At 35.5% G+C, this 27,964-nt stretch overlaps 1 protein-coding gene across 5 annotated transcripts in view; it reads right to left on the reverse strand.

The window, feature by feature from the left end:
* Nucleotides 1-27,964, reverse strand: part of PCDH11X (protocadherin 11 X-linked) — an 868,063-nt gene that overhangs the window by 246,656 nt on the left and 593,443 nt on the right. For 3 of the 5 annotated variants that reach the window (XM_081567466.1, XM_081567465.1, XM_081567463.1), the window contains one exon: nucleotides 26,762-26,960. The exons of 1 other annotated variant lie outside the window; for it this stretch is intronic. In XM_081567466.1, the coding sequence (XP_081423592.1) occupies nucleotides 26,762-26,960 (199 nt within the window). Of the gene's footprint in view, nucleotides 1-22,231; nucleotides 23,985-26,761; nucleotides 26,961-27,964 lie in introns of those variants that run through there. One more of the 5 variants, XM_081567467.1, reaches the window with a different exon arrangement.

A 27,964-nucleotide genomic window follows, 5' to 3' on the forward strand; every position in this document is an offset into this window, starting at 1 on the left:
ACTTCAATGATATTTTAAAAAATATTTTTTTGCTGACTGTGATCACTGAAAATATTTCCTGTATTTTCTCTAATATTTCCTAAAGTTATGTCATATCTATTTGTCTACTAGAATTGCCCTTAAGGCTCAATCTCAGTAACATATTTTCCTTGGACTTTAGCTGGTTATTTTTTGAAATTTAAGGTTTCCACCTTCATCTTGAAGTCATTATATTTTTAGCACTGCACAGTATTTTGTTAGCTAAAACAGAAAATTCACATTCAATCCTTTAGGATGAATAACAGGTATTAGTGAGAGATATTATTCAGCATTAACAAATTAAGATAATGTAACAGAAAAAAGAAGAAAATTTTTAAATTGTCATTTATGTGTAATATAATATTATATATGGGAAAATTGAACCACAAAATCATGGAACCATTCCAAGCTTGTCATTTTATAAATATGTGACATGGGCCTAAATAGAATAACTGACTTCTTTAACGACATGAAGAGTTATTGACAGAATCTAGATTATATCTCAGGTTCCTTTATCTCTAACCTTGTTCTATCTATGTCTATATAATATGAGTAGATATGTATCTATTAACTTGATAACAAAATTATCCTTTCCTTCAAAAACAGGAAGGGGAAACTTAAAGAGGACACTAAGGATTAATTCATGTATCCATCTAAGGGCCATTTACTTTTCCATACAAATGAGTATTTCTCTTAAAAGTCATTTCTATATTTGCTTAAGGATGTAGATTCAAGAAAGAGGAGAAAGAATATAAATGAGGCATCATTATTTGATCTACAGTAATTTGTCAAAGCTGCAAATCATTGCTTCAAGAACTCTCATACATGCCTAACACTGTCTTCATTAGATAATTACTTGTTATAAATCAGCACAGACTGGAGTCTGATAGGGCATTCAGTATTCCAGATACATAGCAATTTCTTTACTTATATCAAGATAAAATACTTTAAAAGAATTTCCATTGATTAAAAACATATTTTGTGTTCACCTATGAGTTTTTTTTTAAGAAATAGCTTTTTGTCACGTGTTTATCTGCAATAAATAACCTTAAAATATTCCAATAAAATGACTTGGTCTCATATATAATAATACAGGCAATGTACAGAGCATTTAAGAAATATAATTTACAATGAAGTGCTTTTGTAATGGAGCAAAAATATGGGGTTGCCATGTTTATACAACAAAAACATAATATTAAGGATGGTTTATGTCTCTGAAAATAGTGAGAAGTTATAAAAATGGCAAGTATTTTTTATTTCTTCCTGCTGAAAGTAAGTTAGCTTGCATTATCTTCAGTATGTTCAATCTTCACCCTGGGGAGGAATATGTCTTTGTACTTATGCCTACCGAGTGTGAGGGTAAGCCTGATTCACAAATTAGAAGGGACATATTCTCAATCTACCTCTTCTAACAAACAATTCCACCCACTTGCAAAGAAAAGTATACAGTTTGTAAATTTCAACATGAACTTTTTACTTTTGACTGTATGATTCTTATTGCTGCTGCTGTTGCTGCTGCTATTGTTGGTAGGATCCTAAACTATTCATCTCTAGGAAACGTTCTGATAATTAACTTGAAAATTCTAAAATAATTTGAAATAACTGATATATTTTAAATGTTGTAAAGGTTTAATTCAAATAAGCCACATGTTGAATAGAATTTGGCTATCTTTTATTCCTACCATGGAATAGAAAAAGCCATATACCATGAGAGAAGAAACCACGTCTGCCTATAATTTCCCTCAGCATCTATATTCAGAAAGCATCATGCACACTAAAAACACAGACTTCCCTTCATTTTATGTCCATTAGACTTGAGGCATAGAGGCTCCTAAAACAAACCAAGAGGGGGAGAGTATGGAGAAAGATTGCAAAGAAGATGAACGATAATAATAAAACAATGCAAGAACAAATAATCAGTCAATAATTCTTCACTCTTTCAAACTAAACTAGAATATATTAGTGAGCAATGAGATAAAGAAAGAAATAAAACTCACACATAATCAGCAGTTATCCAATTAAAATTTCTATCATAAAATACATCCACATTGAATTGCTAAGCAAATATGCTTTCTCAAAACTATTAGAACTTTAACAACAGGACATTTCCTTTTTATGACTCAATAGGTATACATAAAAAGTAGACCTTTCTGGACACACAATAGTCAAATAAAACAGTCCAGCACCCCACATTCAATAGGAAACTTTTCTGTCTCTTAACATTTACTTTTTGTCAATTTCTTGACTTCTTTACTCACCTCCCTCATTCTAATAATAGTTCACAGAAATCAGAACATCAACACTAGCAATGACACAGAAGGATTTTTAATAGGCTTGTGTATAATGGGAAGCTTAATAACTTCATGTGCATATTAAGATGTTCGCTGACTCAATTAGTTGACTGTGCAGCTAAGGCTCTACTTTGCTAATCCTCTCTGCCCTGTTGCTCTGGTAAGTTTCCCAGAAATAGAGAGTCTGTATGTAGCCGCACATCTTGAATAAAAAGAGCATTTATCCTCATCTAGATGACATGGTGACATATGCATAGAATGAGTTGTTTTTCCAATTGGAATTGTCATAAAAATAAGATGTCTGCATGCTTGTGTGTGTATGTATGTATGAAGAGACAGTAAGGGAAGAAATCATTTGAAGAATCCAGCGAGTATACATTAACACTTCAAAGCCATCTAGAAAGCTTTCCTACACTTTAGTGCAAGATTTATTCCAAAGTGTATACAATATAAATTTCAATACAGTAAATTTTGATATATCTTAAAATACAACATAACCTTCACTTAAGCTTTATCACAGATCTTCATGAATTATTATGATTCTTTAATCATCATGGCCATTGTTGCACAGATCACCTTTATCTCTATTTTGGTCAGCTACACAAAATATTTGTTGTTGTTCATTTGCTAAGGCGTGTCTGTTTCTTTGCAATCCCATGAACTGCAGCATGCCAGGCTTTCCTGTCGTTCACTATCTCCCAGAGTTTGCTCAAACTCATGTCCATTGAGTCAGTGATGCCATCCAACCATCTCATCCTATGTGGTGATTTTGGAGATTAGGAAAGTGAAATCTGACACTATTTCCACATTTTCCCCATCTATTTGCCCTGAAGTGATGGAGCCAGATGCCATGATCTTAGTATTTTAAATGCTGAGTTTTAAGCCAGCTTTTTCACTCTCCTCTTTCACCTTCATCAAGAGGCTCTTTTGTTCCTCTTCACTTTCTGCCATTAAAGTGGTGTCATCTGCATATCTGAGACTGTTGATATGTCTCCTGTCAATCTTGATTCCCAGCTTGTGCTTCATCCAGTCTGGTATATCACTTGATGAACTCTGCATATAAGTAAAATAAGCAGAGTGACAGTATACAGCCTTTATATACTCCTTTCCCAATTTTGAACCAGTCTGCTGTTCTAACTGTTGTTTCTTTGCCTGCGTACAGGTTTCTCAGGAGGCAGATAATGTGTTCTGGTATTCCCATCTCTTTAAGAATTTTTAGTCAAAGGCTTAACATATTCAGTGAAGCAGAAGTAGATTGGGGGGGGTTGTTGGCAATTTGATCTCTGGTTCCTCTGCCTTTTTTAAATCCAGCTTGTACATCTGGAAGTTCTCGGTTCACTTACTGCTAAAGCCTAGTTTGAAGGATTTTGAGCATAATCTTGCTGGCATGTGAAGTGAGTGCAATTGTACAAGTAATTTGAACATTCTTTGGCATTGCTTTTCTTTGGGATTTGAATGAAAACTGACTTTTCCAGTCTTGTGGCCACTGCTGAGTTTTCCAAATTTGCTGGCATAATGAGTGCAACACTTTAACAGCATCATCTTTTAGGATTTGAAATAGCTTAGCTGGAATTCCATCACCTCCACTAGCTTTGTTCATAGTAATGCTTTCTAAGGCTCACTTGACTCACAGTCCAGGATATCTGGCTCTAGGTGAGTGACCACACCATCATGGTTATCTGGGTCATTTAGAGCTTTTTTGTACAGTCTTCTGTGTATTCTTGCCACCTTTTCTTAATCTCTTCTGCTTCTTTTAGGTCCTTGCCATTTTTGCCCATTATTGTGCCTATCTTTGCATGAAATGTTCCTTTGGTACCTCTAATTTTCTTAAAGAGAACTTTGATAGTCAAAATGTGGTTCCCAGACTAGCATGATCGCCAACACCTGAGGGCTTGTTAGAAAAGCAGAAACTCAGTTTCCCACACCAGACTACTGTGTCTAGATTTTAGCAAGATCTCTAGGTGGTGTGTGTACTCACAAACTTTGGAAATTACTGTGTGAGAATATGCATTATCATAAGAAAAAATCCTATAAAATGTTTTAACTGTACATGTGCAGATACATGTGCACACACTCTTTTAATACAACAATACTGTGAGACAGCTGTTATCATTGCCATTTTAATGATGAGGAAAAATGAGGCATGGGGAGCTTAAATGTCTTGCCAGTGTCATATCACTAGTGAGTTGCAGGACTGAGAATCTAACTAAGCAGTCTGGCCCCCTCCCATTAGAATGGTTCTGTTCATAATTAATTATTAAGTCTTAAATATTACAACAGCAACTAGGCTCACTTATAGACATGAGACTAAAACAGAAATGGTAGAAGATAAAGCATATCTGCACTTTATCTTAATGTATTTTTTAATCCTCTGAGAGTTAAAATTCTTCAATTAAAAAAAAAACAAAACTAAACCTATCTGGGAGTGGACAAACAAAGAAAATCAATGTCTTTTAAAATCAAGGTCTCTTAAGGTCTTAGATTGAATTTGCTCCAATATTTTTCTTTTTGCAAAAATAGTATTGCTGAAACAGCTCAGAAAACTCAGTTTAAAATGTATGATTAATTTCACCTATGCAGTGGTCTTTCACGCTCTGTCCTGAAAGCAATCTGCTTATTTTCCTATATTGAGTGATATAGTATAGACAGATTTACTTCAGACTATTAGGTATTACAGAATCTTTCTAGATGAAAGTTTTTTGTTGTTGTTTGTTTGTTTTTTAACTTAGCCACAGTTTATATCCTTTGAAACCCTGAGGGGATATTTCAAAGAGTTACATGGGTATTGAATTCGGTTCACTGTGTTTAAGATCTTTCCTCATGATATTTGGATTTCAGATATTGTATTTTAGAAGCTAAGCTGTTCTGCAAAAAGTAATGGTTATTTCTTTCAGAAGGTAAGACTTATAGTTAAATATGATGGTACTTTTAATTGGAATTTTATTATTTGGACTTAATTCTGGTTGAATCCCAATACTCCAATTTTATACTTGAATAAAAAAAGATATTTACACAAAGTTTTTGATATACAATGCTCTCCTGTCCAATTCAGTTCAGAATCAAAGCTGAGAGGAGAGGACAGAACATTAAAAAACATTAGTATTGCCATGTTTGCAATAGTTCTAAACTTGTAAAACTACCTTTTATAGAAAATGAACTCTAGGGAAAAAAAAATGAAATCAGAAACAGCTGAATAAAAAGCATGATGATTGAACAATCGAAAAGGCCTTTAGTGCATTCATAGTTCAAAAACATCTCTGATGAGTATCACATTCTTGTAATTAGAGTCTGAATTAAGCAAAGAACCCCTGATTTTCTTGTTAATATTTAACTTAGCCTTAAATAATTTGCTACATTAAAGATTAACTTGCTACATTCTTTAAAAAGACTTAGATATGTATACACCTCTGTAAAATTTGTTCCTCCTTCAAATCAAAATCAAGAAGTATTTATGCATTATGAGGATACACATTTTGCAAAGATAAGTAGGGTGTAGTTAAATAGAGCTATCAATTAGAAAAGAATTGTTTAATTCAGTTCTGGATTAATTTATATGCATAGATCTACAAGGAAGTCAATCTAATCTGATCTGACCCCAATCCTGGAAAACTAGGCCACTAAAACAAAAATGATAGTGTGCCTATGAGCCTTATACTACATCACTAATGAGCCAAAGAATAGAAGTAGAATCTTTAAAAAAACAAGTTAAATCATCGTTGTTGTTTTTTTTTTTTACATGCTTAGATATTTTTGAGCTGTAAAAACACTGCTATTTGTGCGACTAAAAGGTATTTTTCTCAAAATATCTTTTTTAACTTCAACATGACTTTCTCAATCCTGAGACTTAACTTCTATGTCATCAATCTATTATAAATAAAAACAAAAACACTTCCTAGGTAAGGTAAACTCCTTCACACAATTAAAAAGTTTGAGAAAAGTGCAGGTCTTTTTAGTTCCTAAAAAGTTATCCTGCTTTATCTCTAGTTCTGGTCCTCACCCATAAAAGACTGTTGTGATTTCTCCAAACATTTTTACTACATGGCATACTACTAATTCAATGGACTTGAGTCTATCAAATTCATTTCCCAGTTAATTATAACTTCAGCATTCTGTTAGAAAATTGAAGTTGGATAGAATGACAGGAATTTCAGAATAGAGAAAGAGTTGTTTCCAGCAGAAAGGAAGAATATGTTCTCATATTCATCCTGTATTTCAACTCCTTGAGGTTCTTTTTATGTACTTTTCACTGTGTTCAGAGGAAATTAATCTTCAAAAATTCATTTGAATACAAATTTTCCTTGTAAGTAGTACACACACACACACACACACATACACACAATAAAAAATGTATGTATATTAGATATTCATAGTAAAGATTAGATAGCTTTTATGATATAGTAATCATTAACATTCAGCATATTTACAATTTCCCCTATGAAACTTTCACTGGTTAGAACCAATAGTAATTTTGGAAATTATCTGTCTATATTTCTCAGTTGCCTTTCAGTTGTATAAGATGCTAAATGGGAACCTTTAAAAAATTTTTATACAGGGCCTGTCACATATATAAAAAAATTTCCATATGGATATATTATAACATTCCCTTTGATGAATGGTAAATATTTAAATTTTATACTTGTCTATTCTCAACAAATTGCTTCATTTAAATTACAAAATGTAGCTGCTTACCAATATCAGTGACTCTTCTAGTTTAGAACTTGGTAAACATTAAATCTTGGTTTAGAACATTAAACTATTGATCAAAAGGTTTAAATTTCAGTTATCTCATTTGCATAATGTGGGAGTTGTACTAAATGGTCTTAAGGTCCCTTAGAGCTCTGAAATTCAAAGACTATAAATATGGCAACATCTGAACATGTACATTTTGCTATTTTAGTAGATACAAAATTATGACCCTAGAAGAGGCATTAGGGATCAGTATAATCCTCTGATTTTATAGCTAAAGAAAAGAAAACATAATAAAGTTAAAAGGCCTGTCCAAGGCCACATTGCTAGTTAGTTGCAGTACCTGAATTAGAACCCTGTAGTATGCAAAATGATGGCCTAAATGAGATTATCTGCTGTGGTCTGTGGTAAAAATATTTCATTACTAGTAATTATAACTATAATTATAACTATAACTATAGTAATAGAACTATTAGTCAACACCCAAATTTTTGAAAAGTATGATTTACATAAAATAGCTCAAAGTAATATTTCAAATCATCTCTTTTCTTGTTGCTTCTGAGAGCTATACTCATAATAGGAGAAGAAGTTTCTAAGAAAAAATAAACTATAAAGGCTAATTTCATATATATTACTTAGAAGAACTTTTGTATGTAACCTATAAAATTTTCCAATGTGAGAAAGATAAAAATAAACTGTCAGATGATCATGTGCTTTATTTTTATTTTAGTGGAACTGAGACAATAATTACTATGATTATTGATTAAAATAAGGAAAAACCTGGTTCAGTAAACACTGTCACTTCTATTCTATTCTCTATTTGGAATGTTCAGTATTCAATAAAGATGCAAATTAACAAATTGCAGAAATCATGGTAAGACAGATTGTCTATAATTATTCATTATTTAGTGATTTCCTTGATATACTCGCTAGTTGTTGAGTGTTCTGTTGACCCAATCAGTTATGACAGTTGCAATTTACTGTACAATTTAAAAGTGTCATGGGGCAAAATATACTGCTATAGTGCTTCTCATTTATTAAAATTTATAAATTATTTTAAGACAAGATATTGGTTCGTGCCTAAAATTAAATAGTTCATATCCCCCAAGAGTTTCATCCTGCATGACTGATTATATTATCTTTCAAAAAACTATAAAAAAGAACCAAATGGCATACATTCTTCTCTTACAGGCTAAGAAAAGTGAGAAGCGAGACATAAAGTAAGTAGAAGAAAGACAGAAGAAGGTCATGAAAAGTACCACCTCATGGCTCATAAATAATAGAAATATAAACGTCAAATGAACTTTATTATATAGTATAGGTAGGCTAGTAAAAATTTAGATGCAGAGGAAAGCTTATTGTGAAGAGAAGACCACCTATTCTGTTGCTAAAGGTGATTTTTCAAGCTTACTGACATTCCAGACCTTACAGCATTGGCTTTCAAATGGCAGCCTGTGCCAAGCTCCTAGTGCTTGTCATTTTCTAACAGAAAAGACATGATAAGAGGTTGCTTTACTTAGAATGGCCTGCTATTGACTGATAAACCTCCATTTAATTCATATTAGATTTAAGATACTAATGATATACTCATCTTAGAGGCTGTTATCCAAATGGAATCCTGTAAATGTCTTCAAGTTTCCAACTTTAGGATTTACTTTTCCTTTTGATCCATGACTTGTGACTTTTTATTTTTGGGAGGGGGATTATCTCTAGTATAAATCCTTCATTGCCATTACAAAGCCTAGATACTTCAAATGAGATGTCATATTTTGATTGGCTTGTAAGGTGATTGCATTTCCTGCATAAGAAAGTTGGGTATGATAGGATGGTAGAGTAAGATTTGTTTCACCTGCTTTCTTATTATGATATATATTTTAACTTTCTTAAGTTTGAATAAAAAAAAAAATTGGCTTTTCAAAAGCATGTCAGTTTAAGTGATAAAATTAATACAAATTACAGAGCATCTGCCACTAGATCATTGTTTATATCTGCCTAAACTCATTCAGTATAAAAACTACTATCAAGTATGCCTTATTCTTCCCCAAGCAATGGCAGATAGCTGAACTCTTGGGTGGAACCATTTTTTCTAATCTATTTCTATACACTATTATTTATATAACACACCAGGGACTAAAATAAGCTGGAAGTCATAGACAGTATTCATGACTGCAATGATGTTCCTGTAAGAATGCATAAAAATGACTTTGATATTACTGTTAGCTTAAAAAATGTTACTCTATGTGAAGATTTTTCTTTCAATAGAAGGATAAAGCTAAAGCTGTTGTCAATTGGCAACACAATGAAAATTATCAGGCATTTGTCTTTCTTATACTTTCAGAATCCAAGAGCATTGAGTTTAGTCCCTTTCTTCATGTGGGGCAAAACTAACAGAATTGATAGTTGATACTGTACTCTTTAGAAATACTGATTGATTTATCTTTCAAAATCCTTGACTTCAGATTTGTTGAGCTAATTTGTATTATTTATTTATTATACTTTTCCCTCCCTGCACTGACACTACTATACAGGCTAACAATGAACACAGTTTTAGGAAACTCTTCATATACATAGCCAGCTGAGATAGAATTAACCTAGGTTGATAATTAACCTTTGAAAAGAGTGTAACTTCGCTTTCTTATTTTGAATGATGCATTTCCTATTTGTTTCACATTACAATATTAACAAAATGATGTCATTCACTTTCATTCTTGTTATGATATGGAAATTAATGTGTGACTTTGTTCAAAAATGCATTTAAAAATATTGGAGGACTTATGGAGTCAAATTTCCTGGGTATTTGGCAACAAGAAAAAGTACCTATTTAAAATTTATATGAGTAATATTTGCTAAATTGTAGATTTAGATGATTTTTTCTGACATCTTTTGGAAATGTAATGGCTACTGCCCCCTTAAATATATAAACCAGTATTGCTCTTCTTTCTATTTATAACAAACTGAATTTTATAGATGAGTAATTAACACAGTGCTAGTATATCAAATTTGCCTGAAAAAATATATGGATAGTTTTATTCTGCCTTTAGCTGTCTGACTCCTAATGTTCTTAATTATGAAGGGCTGAATTTTAAAGATCCATTATTAGGTGAGCTTTTTAAAGTTACCAATTGTTTTTTACCAATTTCTACGTTTAGAATTAGATATTCAACTAATCAAACATTCAATTAATAATTACTGTGGCGTTATTCACCTCAACAGTCTCTGCAGAACAAGAAAAAAATTGGCATTTCTCTGAGTAGTATTCTAGTCAATCAAATTCTTCTATATCAATTAATTAGATTACTTGTATAGGATCAATCAAAATGTGTTCCAGGGAATGATAAATTACTGCATTTTTTTTGTGTGAACCAACTAGTACCATGTTAAGAGTACTAAGCAAACTTGATCTAGTGAAAGAAAAATGAAAGTCAAAGAGATGTGTCAACCTGAGATATATTCAAGTAGGGAGATTTATCATTTTTTTAAATTAATGAAAAATATATTCCTCTTTATTTTAATGTAGAATTTCTTTAGCCCTACATGTTCTTGGAATTATATATATTTTTTATTTTTGCATAACAAAAAGGAGAAAGGATAGCATTACAAGGCACTTCTTTTTTAACTGATGAAATTTTACACGTATTTTGTTACTTTAAATCCAAATTTTTGACAACAGACCAAAATTTTCAGGTAGAGAGAATTCGTGTGTGAAATGACCACATAAAATAAGAGGCTTCAAAAAATGCAGATGACATAACTTTTTTTTTTTTTTTATAAATTTATTTATTTTAGTTGGGGGCCAATCACTTCACAACATTGCAATAGTTTTTGCCATACATTGACATGAATCAGCCATGGGTTTACATGTGTTCCCCCTCCTGGACCCCCCACCCACCTCCCTCCCCATCCCATCCCTCTGGATCATCCCATTGCCCCGGCCCTGAGCCCATATGACCCAGCAATCCCACTGCTGGGCATATACACCGAGGAAACCAGAATTGAAAGAGACGCATGTACCCCAATGTTCATCGCAGCACTGTTTACAATAGCCAGGACATGGAAGCAACCTAGATGTCCATCAGCAGACGAATGGATAAGGAAGCTGTGGTACATATACACAATGGAATATTACTCAGCCATTAAAAAAAATACATTTGAATCGGTTCTACTGAGATGGATGAAACTGGAGCCCATTATACAGAGTGAAGTAAGCCAGAAAGAAAAACAATACAGTATACTAATGCATATATATGGAATTTGAAAGATGGTAACGACATAACTTTTGCAATTGAAAATCATTAAAATGTGGAAGTCTTTTTTCCCCTTTATTTAGGGGGATTTTTTTTTTCTGAAAATGAACTGTTACAACTGGTAAACTGAAGACTGACGAATATCTTTAGCAACATTTTTCTCACTATTTCTTCCAAAGAAACATGGATATTTTCTATGATCAGTTAAATTATAACATATCAGCAGATAATTAGAAATTTTGAAGTATTAATTATTAATCTTTTCGTTCCAGCTCACCCATAGTGAGAGAGTAGCAAAGCATCCTCTGTTTAAGGGGGAACACACACACACACACTCACACACACACATGTTGGCTACATGTGTATGAACTACTCAGAAATCTCTAAAGTTTAACATGGTAGACCTTCACTAATATTTCTATGTGTCTCAGAACTTAGTCTGAATTATAATATCAGAACAATCCTTTACAAAAGAATGTCAGAAAGTATTTTTAAGTCTTCTCTTCATAAATTATATTTTACCTGATGCTACTTGCAAATAAATATATATTCAATATATGAACATAAAGTGAAAATGAAAGTGTTACTTGCTCAGTCATGTCTGACTCTTTGTAACCACATGGACTGTAGCCAACCAGGCTCCTCTGTCCATAGAATTTTCCAGGCAAGAATACTGGAGTGGTTAGCCATTTCCTTTTCCAGGAGATCTTCCTGACCAAGGGATCAAACACAGGTCTTCTGCATTGCAGGCAGATTCTTTACCATCTGAGCCACCAAGGAAACCATATGAAATAGTGAAGTGAAAGTTGCTCAGTCATGTCCAACACTTTGCAACCCCAAGGACTATCCAGTCCATGGAACTCTCTAGGCCAGAATACTGGAGTGGATAGCCTTTCCCTTCTACAGAGGATCTTCCCAACCCAGGGATTGAGCCCAGGTCTCCCATATTGCAAGCAGATTCTTTACCAGCTGAGCCACAAGGGAAGCCCTATGAACATAGGGCCATATGTAATCTAGTGTGTTTAGAGTAGTCCCAAGAAGATCACACTGTCCTCAAGTCTCTTAATGATATATCTTGACATATACAATTCTCAGCAACATACAGTCACATTCTGTTGTCTACTACAGCCGTGGTCTTGTAAGTCTCCACAAGATTCTTTGAAAATGAAAAGGTATAATCTGTTACGGTATTCACAGTCACCCAGAAGCAACCAATAATACTTTATATAGGCTGGATTTCTGTTTGCTTATATTTTTACTAATTAGCTAGCTTCAAAGAGCAGGGTCTATTTGAAATGATACACATAATTTGATGGGGTTATGATGGGAGAAAAGCTCTGTGACATTGGCTGTCAGCCAAGGAAGAAAAAACTTCATAGAATGGCATTAAGCAACCCTCATACCAAAAACTAAAGTAAGGAAATAGCAATTATGAAATTTAAAAACTAAAAAACCTTCAAGTAGAATGAGAGAATGTTTTATTAAACTTGTCTCCTGAAGGATAAATGATTGGACTGAGTCTGCTTGTTTCTTCTTTATCTTAAAAAGGGAAGTTAAGGGGGTGGTCCTAAGATGGTGGACGAATAGGATGGGGAGACCACTTTCTTCCCCACAAATTCATCAAAAGATCATTTGAATGCTGAGCAACTTCCACAAAACAACTTCTGAAAGCTGGCGGAGGACACCTGGCATCCAGAAAGGCAGCCCATTGTCTTCAAAAGGAGGTAGGACAAAATATAAAAGACAAAAAGAGAAAAAAAAAAAAGAGTTAGGGATGGAGACCCATCCCGGGCAGGGAGTCGTGAAGGAGGAGAAGTTTTCAAACACCAGGAAACCCTCTCACCAGCGGGTCTGTGGGGAGTTTTGGAATCTCAGAGGGCAACATAACCAGGAGGGGGAAAAAAAACAAAACACAGAATATGTGCCTAATGGCAACTCCCAGCAGAGAAGTAGCCCAGACGCTCACATCTGCCACCAATGAGCAGGGGCTGGACAGGGAGACACAGGTTGCATGCTTAGGGTAAAGACCAGAGGACAATCTGAAGGAGCTAAAGTGAGATAGCAACCCAAACTGTGGGATAGCCAGAGAGAGAGAAAGAGGAGAGAGAGAGAGAGAGAGAGAGAGAGAACTTTCCCATGAAAAGCTCTAACCTAAGGTGCAGCCGGGCCCACTCACAGAACAAAGGATTGAATGAATACCAAAAGAGAGCTAGCGAGCTACACATTGCCCAATCCTCCCACTGGAGGCATAGAGGCAGGTGGGCAACAGCCAGAGCTGGAAGACAAGGGGCAATCTCGGCCCCAGAGACAGCATCCTCCACCAAACTGTGTGCAGGCTCCCAGTTGCTAACCAAATCTTCCTGGGATCCTGGATGGTTGACATCTGCCAGGAGGGCCACAGTCAGAGATCAGCTCCCCAGAGGAGACACACAGCACACCTGAGATGGCACTCTCACAGTGCACCCAGGAAACTGAGCGACTGGGACTGGGGAGGTGATTAAGATGCACAGCCCACCTGGGACAGTGCACTCACCAAGCACTTGGTAGCCTGACCTGCTTGGACCTGGGAAGGGCACAAAACACACTCCCAACCGAGTCTGTGCCTTTATGGAGTACTCAAGAACATGAACTTGAGCAGCTTAGACCTGGGAAATGCACGAAATGCAGGGCCCACTTTGGACAGTTCCCCTGCAGAGAAACCTGGAGCCTGAGCAGTGTAGACTCAGAAAGCACACGCCACTATGAGCTGGGACAAGCCATTGTGGTCCATACACTGCGAGCACTCCCCACACACACCAGTGATATTTGTTTCCAGTGTTCCTCCCTCTCCACAGCACAACTGAACAAGTGAGCCTAAATAAATGAACCCCTTTGGCCCCTGATGTCAGGACATAAATTAGACACTGCTTTGCTTTGGGGTATTTCTTATAAATTTTGTACCTTTAAGAATCTAATCTTCAGTATCCATTTATACTTAGGGGTGTGATTACTGACTTGATTGTTCTCTCCCCTTTTGACTCTCTATTTTCTTCCCCAGTTTACCTCTATCTCCTCCTTCCCCTTTCTCTTCTCTACTTAATTCTGTGAATCTCTCTGGGTGTTACAGGCTGTGGAGAACACTTAGGGTATTGATTACTGGCTAGATTGGTCTCTCTTCTTTTGACTGACCCTCTTCTCCTCCTGGTCACCTCTATCTCTCTCTTCTATTTCATCTTATCTATGTAACTCCGTCAACCTCTCTGGGAGTTCCAGACTTTGGAGACAACATAGGGAATTGATTACTGGCTAGACTGTGCTTGCCCCTTTTGATTCCCCCTCTTCTCCTCATTGTCACATCTAACTCCCTCCTCCCTCTTCTCTTCTCCATATAACTCTGTAAAACTCTCTGGGGGTCCCTCATTGTGGAGAATATTTTCACAATTAACCTAAGTGTTTTATTATCTGTGCTGTATGAATGGAGAAGTCATGAGGCTAATATAAGAACAAGACTGAAAGCCAGAGGCATGAGGCTTAAATCCAAAACTTGAGAATACCAGAAAACTGCTGACTCCAGGGAACATTAATAGATGAGAGCTCATCCAAAGCACACTTCATTGTACTCCAGAGAGAAGAGATACAGCTCCACCCACCAGAACACAGACGCAAGCTTCCCTAACCAGGAAACCTTGACACGTCACTAGTCCAACCCCCTCCACCCAAAACGGAACAGTCTCCACAATAAAGAGGAACCACGAACTTCCAGCATACAGAAAGGCCACCCCAAACAGAGCAATCTAAACAAAATGAAAAGGCAGAAAAATAGTCAGCAGGTAAAGGAACATAATAAATGCCCACCAAACCAAACAAAAGAGGAGGAGATAGGGAGTCTACTTGAAAAAGACTTCAGAATAATGATAGAAAAGATGATCCAAAAACTTGAAAACAAAATGGAATTACAGATAAATAGACTAGAGACAAGGATTGATAAGATGCAAGAAATGTTTAACAAGGACCTAGAAGAAATAAGAAAGAGTCAATCAATAATGAATAATGCAATAACTGAGATCAAAAGCACCCCTGGAGGGAACCAACAGTAGAATAACTGAGGCAGAAGAGAGGATAAGTGAGGTGGAAGATATAATGGTGGAAATAAATGAAGCAGAGAGGAAAAAAGAAAAAATAGAATTAAAAGAAGTGTGGGCAACCTCAGAGACCTCTGGGACAATGTTAAACGCTCCAACATTCAAATCATAAGAATCCCAAAAGAAGAAGACAAAAAGAAAGGCATGAGAAAATACTTGAGGAGATAATAGTTGAAAACTTCCCTAAAATGGGGAAGGAAATAGCCACCCAAGTCCAGGAGACCCAGAGAGCCCCAAACAAGATAAACTGAAGGTGAAATACCCTCAAGACACATATTAATCAAATTAGCAAAGATCAAACATAAATAACAAATATTAAAAGCAGCAAGGGAAGAACAACAAATAACACAGAAGGGAATTCCCATAAGGATAACAGCAGATCTTTCAATAGAAACTCTTCAGGCCAGAAGGGAATGGCAGGACATACTTAAAGTGATGAAAGAGAAAAATCTAAAACCCAGATTACTGTACCCAGCAAGGATCACATTCAAATATGAAGGAGAAATCAAAAGCTTCACAGACAAGCAAAAGCTGAGAGAATTCAGCACCACCAAACCAGCTCTTCAACAAATGCTAAAGGATCTTCTCTAGACAGGAAACACAGAAAGGGTGTATAAACTCGAACCACAAACAACACAGTAAGTGGCAACAGGATCATACTTATCAATAATTACCTTAAATGTAAATGGATTGAATGCCCCAACTAAAAGACAAAGACTGGCTGAATGGATACAAAAACAAGACCCCTATATATGCTGTCTACAAGAGACCCACCTCAAAACAAGAGACACATACAGACTGAAAGTGAAGGGCTAGAAAAAGATATTTCACACAAATGGAGACCAAAAGAAAGCAGGACTCGCAATACTCATATCAGATAAAATAGACTTTGAAATAAAGGTTGTGAAAAGAGACAAAAAAGGGACACTACATAATGATCAAAGGGTCAATCTAAGAAGAAGATATAACAGTTATAAATACATATACACCCAACTTAGGAGCATTGCAATATATAAGGAAAATGCTAACAAGTATGAAAGGGGAAATTAACAATAACACAATAATAGGGGGAGACTTTGATACTCCCACTCACACATATGGATAGTTCAACTACACAGAAAATTAGCGAGGAAACACAAACTTTAAATGATACAATGGACCAGTTAGACCTAACTGATATCCATAGGACATTTCACCCCAAAACAATGAATTTCACCTTTTTCTCAAGTGAATGTAGAACCTTCTCCAGGATAGATCACATCCTAGGCCATAAATCTAAGCTTGGTAAATTAAAAAAAAAATGAAATCATTTCAAGCATCTTTCTGAGCACATGTCATAAGATTAGATGTCAACTATAGGACTAATACTATTAAAAATACAAATATATTGAAGCAGAACAACACGCTTCTGAATAACCAAAAAATCACAGAAGAAATCAAAAATGCTTGGAAATTAATGAAAATGAAAACATGACAACCCAAAACCTATGGGATTCAGTAAAAGCAGTGCTAAGGGGAAGGTTCACAGCAATTCAAGCTTACCTCAAGAATGAAGAGAAAAATCCAATAAATAACCTAGCTTAACCCCTACAAAACTTGATAAAAGGAGAAATAACGAACCCCAGGGTTTATTCAAGTAAAGAAATCTTTAAAATTAGGGTAGAAATAAATGAAAAAGAAACAAAGGATACTACAGCAAAAATCAACAAAACTAAAAGCTGGTTCTTTGAAAAGATAAATAAAATAGACAAGCCATTAGCCAGGCTCATGAAGAAAAAAAGAAGAATCAATTCAACAAAATTAGAATTGAAAATGGAGAAATCACAACAGACAACTCAGAAATACAAAGAATCATAAGAGACTACTATGAGCAACTATATGACAATAAATTGGACAACTTGGAAGAAATGGATGAATTCTTAGAAAATATTGCCTTCCAAAACTGAATCAGGAAGAAATAGAAAATCTTAACAGATTCATCACAAGCATGGAAATCGAAACTGTAATCAAAAATCGTCTAACAAACAAAAGCCCAGGACCAGGTGACTTCACAGCTGAATTCTACCAAAAATTTAGAGAAGAGCTAACACCTATCCTACTCAAACTCTTCCCAAAAATTGCAAAGGGAAGTGAGCTCTGAAACTCATTCTATGAGGCCAACATCACCCTAATACCAAAACCAAAGATACCACAAAAAAAGAAATTACAGGCCAATATAACTGATGAACATGGATGCAAAAATCCTAAACAAAATTCTAGCAATCAGAATCCAACAACATATTAAAAAGAACATGCATCAAGGCTAAGTGGGCTTTATCTGAGGGAGGCAAGGATTCTTCAACATTCACAAATCCATCAATGTGATACACCATATTAACAAATTGAAAGATAAAAACCATAAGATTACCTCAGTAGATGCAGAGAAAGCCTTTGACAAAATTCAACATCAATTTATGATAAAAGCCCTCCACAAAACAGGCATAGAAGAAACATACTCAACATAATAAAAGTCATACATGATAAACCCACAGAAAACATTATCCTCAATGGTGAAACACTGCAAGCATTGCCCCTAAATTCAGGAACGAGATACGAGTGCCCACTCTCACCACTAGTATTCAACATAGTTTTGGAAGTTTTAGCCACAACAATCAGAGAAGAAAAAGAAATAAGAGGAATCCAGATTGGAAAAGGAGAATGAAAACTCTCACTGTTTGCAGATGGCATGATCTTCTACAAAGAAAACCCTAAAGACTCCACAGAAAATTGCTAAAGCTAATAAATGAATATAGTAAAGTTTCAGGATACAAAATTAACACGCAGAAATCCCTTGCATTCCTATACACTAACAATGAGAAAACAGAAAGAGAAATTAAGGAAACAATTCCATTCACCATTGCAACAACAACAAAAATAAAATACATCAGAATAAATCTACCTAAAGAAACAAAAGACCTATATATGCAAAACTATAACACACTGATGAAAGAAATCAAAGATGACACAAATAGATGGAGAAATATACCACGTTCATGGATTGAAAGAATCAGTTCAGTTCAGTTCAGTCGCTCAGTCGTGTCCGACTCTTTGCGATCCCATGAATGGCAGCACGCAATGCCTCTCTGTCCATCACCAACTCCCGGAGTCTACCCAAACCCATGTCCATCGAGTCGGTGATGCCATCCAACCATCTCATCCTCTGTCGTCCCCTTCTCCTCCTGCCCCTAATCCTACCCAGCGTTAGGGTCTTTTCCAATGAGTCAACTCTTCGCATGAGATGGCCAAAGTATTGGAGTTTCAGCTTCAACATCAGACCTTCCAATGAACACACAGGATTGATCTCTTTTAAGATGGATTGATTGGATCTTCTTGCAGTCCAAGGGACTCTCAAGAGTCTTCTCCAACACCACAGTTCAAAAGCATCAATTCTTCGGCACTCAGCTTTCTTCACCGCCCAACTCTCACATCCATACATGACCACTGGAAAAACCATAGCCTTGACTAGACGGACTTTTGTTGGCAAAGTAATGTCTCTGCTTTTAAATATGCTATCCAGGTTGGCCATAACCTTCCTTCCAAGGAGTTAACATCTTTTAATTTCATGGCTGCAATCACCATCAGCAGTGATTCTGGAGCCCCAAAAAATAAAGTCTGACACTGTTTCCACTGTTTCCCCATCTATTTCCCATGAAGTGATGGGACCAGATGCCATGATCTTAGTTTTCTGAACGTTGAGCTTTAAGCCAAAGAATCAATATAGTGAAAATGAGTATACTACCCAAAGCAATCTATAGATTCAATGCAATCCCTACCAAGCTTCCAACGGTATTTTTCAGAGAACTAGAACAAATAATTTCACTATTTGTATGGAAAGACATGTAACCTCGAATAGCCAAAGCAATCTTGAGAAAGAAGAATGGAACTGGAGGAATCAACCTGTCTGACTTCAGATTATACTACAAAGCTACAGTCATCAAGACAGTATTGTACTGGCACAAAGATAGAAGTATATATCAATGGAACAAAATAGAAAGCCCAGTGATAAATCCACACACCTATGGACACCTTATCTTTGACAAAGGAGGCAAAAATATATGATGGAGAAAAGGCAATCTCTTTAACAAGTGGTGCTGGGAAAACTCAGAGAAGGCAATGGCAACCCACTCCATTACTCTTGCCTGGAAAATCTCATGGACGGAGGAGCCTGGTAGGCTGCAGTCCATGGGGTTGCTAAGAGTCGGACATGACTGAGCGACTTCACTTTCACTTTTCACTTTCATGCATTGGAGAAAGAAATGGCAACCCACTCCAATGCTCTTGCCTGGAAAATCCCAGAGATGGCGGATCCTGGTGGGCTGCCGTCTATGGGGTCACACAGAGTTGGACACGACTGAAGCGACTTAGCGGCAGCAGCAGCAGCTGGTTAAACTTGTCAACCATCTGTAAAAGAATGAAACTAGAACACTTTCTAATACAATACACAAAAATAAACTCAAAATGGATTAAAGATCTAAATCTCAGACCAGAAACTATACAAAACACTCTCTGACATAAATCACAGCAGGACCCTTTATGACCCACCTCCCAGGGTGATGGAAATAAAAGCACAAATAAACAAGTGGGACCTAACTAAACTTAAAAGCTTTTGAACAATGAAGGAAACTATCAACAAGGTGAAAAGACAGCCTTCAGAATGGGAGAAAATAATAGCAAATGAAGCAACAGACAAACAATTAATATCAAAAATATACGAGCAGCACATGCAGCTCAATTCCAGAAAAATAAACGACCCAATCAAAAAATAGGCCAAAGAACTAAACAGACATTTCTCCAAAGAAGACATACAGATGGCTAACAAGCATATGAAAAAATGCTCAACATCACTCATTATCAGAGAAATGCAAATCAAAACCACAATGAGGTACCATCTCATTCCGGTCAGAATGGCTACTACCCAAAAGTCTACAAGCAATAAATGCTGGAGAGGGTTTGGAGAAAAGGGAACCCAGTTACACTGTTGGTGGGAATGCAAACTAGTACAGCCACTATGGATAACAGTATGGAGATTCCTTAAAAAACTGGGAATAGAACTGCTATATGACCTAACAATCCCACTGCTGAGCATACACACTAAGAAAACCAGAGTGGAAAGAGATACAGGCACCCCAATGTTCATCGCAGCACTGTGTACAATAGCTAGGACATGGAAGCAACCTAGATGTCCATCGGCAGACAAATGGATAAGAAAGCTGTGGTACATATACACAATGGAATATTACTCGGCTATTAAAAAGAATGCATTTGAATCAGTTCTAATGAGGTGGATGAAACTGGAGGCTCTTATACAGAATGAAAGAAGTGAGAAAGAAAAACACCAATACAGTATATTAACGCATATATATGAAATTTAGAAAGATGGTAATAATGACCCTATATACGAGACAGCAAAAGAGTCACAGATGTAAAAAGCAGGCTTTCGGACTCTGTGGGAGAAAGCAAGGGTGGGATGATTTGGGAGAATGGCATTGAAACATGTATATTTACCACATGTGAAATAGATGACCAGTCCAAGTTCGATGCATGAAACAGGGCATTCAAAGCCAGTGCACTGGGACAATCCAGGGGGATGGGATGGGGAGGGAGATGGGAGGGGAGTTCGGGCCTGGGGGACACATGTGCACCAGCGGCTGATTCATGTCAGTGTATGGCAAAAACCACTGCAATATTGTAAACTAATTTGCCTCCAATTAAAATAAATTAATTAATTTAAAAAATTAATTAATTAAAAATAAAAGAATCCTCCTACAATATAAGAGCCACAGGAGACATGGGTTCGGTCCCAGGATTGGAAAGATTCCCTGGAGGAAGGCATGGCAACCTACTCTAGTATTCTTGCCTGGAGAATCCCCATGGACAGAGGAGCCTGGTGGGCTACAGTCCATAGGATCAGAAAGAGTGAGACACGGCTGAAACAACTTAGCACACATGCACAGGATGAAAGGAAAGGATGGGGGCAGAACTCTGTTTTCAAGTGAAAGGCTATGCATAATTCTTCTATATAAAAATTAAAATCTACCCCTCAGGCCAGTGTGAAGAGGGGAGACCAGAGCCTCCTGCTTGTTCTCATCATCATGCTCTACCCCTATCTACAGATACTGAGTAGTACGGATAAGGCATACTCTCTTTACATCTCAGCTCACATTTCTACCTCTTCCCTCAATCTGCCTTTCTACTGAAAAGGAAAATAAGAGTTGATACACTAAAGGGAAAGCTGAAATATTAAGATAGCAACCTAAGACTTCATCATATCTCTTAGTTGTTTAAGATTTAAAGAAGATAATCTGATTTTTTTAAATTAATAATTATCTGATATCTTTTGGTTAGGGAAAATGTCCAAAAGTTAATTTGCGTAGATAGTGTTCTATGTGTGCACTTTTAGCTATTGGAAATCATACTGAAATATTGAATTGTGGAAATTATGTGTAATCAAGCATTGTTTTATTTTAAAGGAGAATTTGAAATGAAGTTGAATGTTTTATAATTTTTTAATTAAAAAAACAATTTTACTTAAAAAAAAAAGAAGTTCGTATTTTTGGCAAAAGACTCAAGAGAATGGGTCACATAATTTCTTCATCTAATCAGCGATTTTTTATCAACCTGGAAAGTATATTTTAAACTGGTATTAATAAATCCCTCTTGCAAATTTTGGAGAAAATCTTATTCATAAAAGTTATATTTCTATTTGTTTTTGTGAACTTACGAAGAATTTTCAGATCGATTTACTATTTGGGGCAATTCATTAGTAGAAAAAAAGCAGATTGAGGATGTGATGCATTTCAAAATATGAAATGAGAACAGCATAAATTAATTCTATTGCTTAAAGACAGCATTTATTCCTCTAACAGTTTACATTCTTATTTGTAGTGCTATTGACTAACACTGCACACTTTATTGGCATCTGCTGCATATCACAAAACCCATTATTATGCACTATTTCAGAGCTATAGAGCTTCTTTTTGAAGAATGAAAGTACCTTATCATCTGTATTAGCCAAAAGAGACGATTTTGCTATGGTAAATTTTATCATCAGTTATTTTTTTTTTCCTTCAGTTCTGTTCAGTCATTCAGTCATGTCCGACTCTTTGCGATCCCATGAATTGCAGCACGTCAGGCCTCTGTGTCCATCACCAACTCCCGGAGTCTACCCAAACCTATGGCCATCGAGTCAGTGATGCCATCCAACCATCTCATCCTCTGTTGTCCCCTTATCCTCCTGCTTCCGATCCTACCCAGCATTAGGGTCTTTTCCAATGAGTCAACTCTTCGCATGAGGTGGCCAAAGTACTGGAGTTTCAGCTTCAACATCAGTCCTTCCAATGAACACCCATGATTGATCTCCTTTAGGATTGATTGATTGGATCTCCTTGAAGTCCAAGGGACTCTCAAGAGTCTTCTCCAACACCACAGTTCAAAAGCATCAATTCTGCGGCACTCAGCTTTCTTCACCATCCAACTCTCACATCCATACATGATCACTGGAAAAACCATAGCCTTGACTAGACGGACATTTGTTGGTAAAGTAATGTCTCTGCTTTTAAATATGCTATCTAGGTTGGTCATAATCTTCCTTCCAAGGAGTAAGCGTCTTTAAATTTCATGGCTGCAATCACCATCAGCAGTGATTTTGGAGCCCAAACAAATAAAGTCTGACACTGTTTCCACTGTTTCCCCATCTATTTCTGATGAAGTGATGGGACCAAATGCCATGATCTTAGTTTTCTGAATGTTGAGCTTTAAGCCAACTTTTTCAATCTCCTTTTTCACTTTCATCAAGAGGCTCTTTAGTTTTTCTTCACTTTCTGCCATAAAGGTGGTGTCATCTGCATATCTGAGGTTATTGATATTTCTCCTGGCAATCTTGATTCCAGCTTGTGTTTCTTCCAGCCCACGTTTCTCATGATGTACTCTGCATATAAGTTAAATAAGCAGGGTGACAGTATACAGCCTTGACATACTCCTTTTCCTATTTGGAACCAGTCTGTTGTTCCATGTCCAGTTCTAACTGTTGCTTCCTGACCTGCATACAGGTCTCTCAAGAGACAATTCAAATGGTCTGGTATTCCCATCTCTTTCAGAATTTTCCACAGTTTATTGTGATACACACAGTCAAAGGCTTTGGCATAGTCAATAAAGCAGAAATAGATGTTTTTTTGGAAAACATACATGTATATGCTAAAAATCTCATTAGTATGCCATATTAAGATAATAGACTTCATTTAAAGTGAAATATGCTTCTGCACTTATATTATGGTCCTTTATTGTTCAAAATGGACAACATTCTCTTAGAACATGATTTAGAGGGAAGTTTCTGTTTCATCGGTAGACTAAGTAGCTAATATGACTCATAGCAAAAATAAATTTTAAACATTAAACCATAAATATTGTCACACTTATACAGAAATGAGTATTGATTTTTAATTATCTATACCCTTTGCATAGTTTATTAATATAATAAGTAGCAAAAATATATAATTTGTAGTATCATTATTGCCTACAGCCATTGCAATTTTAAAATAAAGCATAATAAAGTACTTCACTGATTTGAAATTTTCCATTGCTTCATCCTGTAGAGTAATTGTGAACAAAATATTTAGTAGTCAAAATTATTATAGTGTCAATATGTTCAAAGAAGATAAATGTTTAGTCTCTGGTAGAAATAACCTTTAAAAATAAAGCTCTCAAATATGTCAGTTCATAGATTTTTACTAACACTTACACTCTTTTTTTTTTTAAGTATGGTTGATTTACAGTATTATATCAGTTTCACGTATCTACTTGCACTCTACTAATAAAATCAATTCCTGCAAAGAACTCTTCATTGAAATGTTTTTAAACAACTGCCTATTAATATGTATAATTGAGATAAATAAAGCTGTGTTTAATTTTAAATGTCTTATAAAATATTCTAACCCATACCAATGTGGTATGCTCTTTTAATTATCAATACTATAACATCTTAGTCTTGTTCAGCTTGAAAATATTTTTCAGGGTTAGATCCATACTGTGGATGCTTTCTCTCAGTTTATTCTTTAATGATTGCTATACAGTCTTCTAAGAAAAGTGTTTAGTAATGCGTGTAATATGCAAAAGAATCAGTTCTATTTTATAAAAATAATGCTTATTTCATCTATATACTTCTGTTACAAGGTATTAGTAGGTCTACAATTAAAATAATAGTCTATGAAGTAATAAAGAACAGACTTTGCTTAATGCATATTTGTTACTTATGATTGTATTCTTATTAGAAATTGACTCCGAGTACACTATAGCAGAAGATACAGTCACAGCCATGTATTTCCTCCAGAAGCCATTATATCATGTTACACATAAGTAAATGAAAGGTAGATTAGCACTGTATATTACAGAAGAAGTTTTCATCCTTAGAATGAATGCTGATAAATTGTTTTAAGCATAAAATTGAATATAGAGATAGATGTTTAGTACTTTCTGAATTTTGTGTCTAAAAAGTCTCTAAAATGTTCATATTAAAAACATCTTTAATAGCCAGTGTCTACTTTTATTGGGGCTTGCCTGGTGGCCCATACAGTAAAGAGTCTGCCTGCAATGCAGGAGTCCCGGGTTTAATCCCTGGGTCTGGAAGATCCCCTTGAGAAGGAAATAGCAACCCACTCAAGTATTATTTCCTGGAAAATTCCATGGATGGAGGAGCCTGGTGGGCTACAGTCTACTTTTGTAGTGCAAAAAATTTTGTTATGCTGTCCCTGGTTCTTAGTATGAATGTTTAGTCTTAGATTATATCCTGATGTTTAACCAATAACTTCTTCTTTTTTTTTTTTTTTAGTTTAGAAAATAGGGGTTAAAACACAATGATGAGGAGACCATTTTGTTCTCAAAACTAGAGGTTTACTTAAATTATATAGCCATACAATCCATAATGCCCCAAATTGTAGGAGACAAGAAGAATAAAAGAAAAGCAGGCCCCAGCAAGGGCCACAAAAGAGATTTATAATTATTGATAAACTGGATGCTATAAGGCATTAGACTCTTGGAACAAGTCCAGAGGGAACAGTTCATAGTCTTGAAAATGAAATATGATCCTGGGCTCAGAAAACCGACCCCAAACTGTTTCTCAACTGGAGTCTCAGAGTCACATGTTTTATGTACCTGGTGGAAAATCTATAAATAAGAATATTAGTCTGAGTTACTGATTTGTGATTGATTACTGTTTCTTAGTTGTTCAATGGTTAATGATCACTTTGTTCTTTGGCCCTGAAGGCCACATGAGTTACAGCTTAACTCCCCTCATATTCTTTTCCTTCACGGCTGAAAGTATAATAAAGCTGGCTTGGATTCAGTTTCGGCACCTTCACTTTGGAGCAGTGTTGGTCCCCTGATCCTCTCTTTTCACTGAATTCTTGTGTCTTGTTTCTCATTCTCTCACTCTATCATGCTTTCGGAAACCCTGCTTGTCGAGTTGGTCTTGAAAAAAATACTTTTCAAAATTTCTATTTAATATTAATTTAACTTATATGTTACTTGGTCTCATTTTTCTTCTTTCTCCATCACATATATAGTATACTTTTTTGGACCTATACAGCTTTATGCATATAAAACATATCTGAGGCAAATTATAATTCTTCAAATACAAGAATCTCCTGAGATATGTATAATCTTATAAAATTTTGTATTTCCCAAAATTATGAAAACATAGAGATTTTCAAAATACATGTTTAAGATAATTTAATGAACTTCTCTATTTAGTTTCAACTTCATGATCCTTTATAAGAGTTCAACATTTCTGAACTGTGCAAAATATAGTCTTTAATGCTTTTAATCTGAAGACCAAATCTGAACATCTTTCTAAACAGTAACATGGCATAAGGCATGTGGTTTCAATACATTATTGAAAACCTCAGACCAGTTTTTCTACCTTGGAGCCAGGCTCTCTCCTTTCCTCAAAAGAGTTAATTGTCTATGATTCTTATCATTATTAAAAATTAAAAATGAAATCTAGAAAATACTTTATATGAATCATAAAATTATTTCTGTACACAAATAAAATAAACTGGCTGGTTATATATATATATATATATATATATATATACACACAGAGATATATGCATAGGTAAATAGAAAATTATATCTATGCCTAGGCAATATGACTATTAGATTTCATAGCAAATTTCAAATTAGATATGATCACATACTTCAAAAATTATAAACTGCTTCATATATTCCTTCCACCTAATTTTGTATTGCTACCTTTTAAAAATGTGTTACTAACAGATTTAAATTGGCTGATGTTATTTCAGTTACAGTTGTTTTGCTTCCAAACACAATAAGCCCTTTTAACTTCAGGACTCGGGAGGTATCAACTTACTGGATTCAGGGTCAGAGTTGCCATCCCCTTCAGTGCGGTTGTTGTTTGCAGCATGATCAAAGTACTCCTCCTGAGGATAGCCAAGGGGCAGGACATGGGATGTACTGGGAAGGCTGCCTGCATCATGGTCTCCCAGTCCACCATCACTGCTGCTTTCTTGAGAGCCTTCTGGTAGGTGAAATGTGACACGCCGCTGGGACTGAAAGGAAGACAGAAAATTACAGGGTTTCAGCTATGATCTGAATAATTGCTTAATGCTTCCAATTTAGAAAATGTATTATTTCAGCTACCTAGTGAAGTCACATTAACATTATCTTGAGTTGTGAACAATTTCAGGCTTTTGTGAACAGTTCGCTCTGTGTTCAAACCTGCTTCACCTGGTAACAGAATTGCTTTTATTATATTTTTAAACAGGGCACATCCAGTTACAGAATAAAAGTCAACTTGTTCTAAAGCTAGAGGCTGTCACCCATGTAGACATTCAAGCACATTGGAAATTCTTATCATCATTTGAACATGGATTTATTTAACTATAATTTGACAAGGTTTCATTTTTTGAACAATAAGCGTGAATAAATATAGCAAAATTTTATTGCTATATCTGTAAGATTCTGGCTGGCTGAAACAGTAAATAATAATACAAATTTATTCAATCACATAGACTTACACATTAAAATTACAAACCATCTTTTCAAAGAGTCTTAGGGGAAATATTTTGATTTGGAATTTATTTAAATTGATTCTACACTCTAAAAATAAAAAGTTACATGTTATGGATAACAGGTGATAATTATAGAAGCAAACTATAGGTATCATCTCTGATGATATCACAGAACATTAAAAACATACACATGCCAACATATAAAGATGAAGCATTCGGTTCATGACATCCAGTAGTGTGATAACTTCACCAGATGTAGCAGTGATTTTGGTTGCAGCATTTCTATATGTAGTAGTTACTCTCCAAAGATAGCCCTGACAGTAAACCTCACCTCTTGGCATTCAAATCTTTAGAGAGTCCTCTACCACAATGAATATGGATAAGCTCTGTGTAACCAAACCTTATAGCTTCTGCCTTGCTCCCTCAGAATACTCACTCAAGAAAATCAGCTGAATTGAAAGAAGTCTGACTAGTGGGAGACTGCCATACCATGAGGAAGTTCAAGCTGCCCGTGTGGAAAGAAAGGTAGCAAATACAATACC

Source organism: Giraffa tippelskirchi, chromosome X (genome assembly GCF_054371585.1).
Source record: "Giraffa tippelskirchi isolate mGirTip1 chromosome X, T2T-mGirTip1v1.2.pri, whole genome shotgun sequence".
Lineage (NCBI taxonomy): Eukaryota > Metazoa > Chordata > Mammalia > Artiodactyla > Giraffidae > Giraffa > Giraffa tippelskirchi.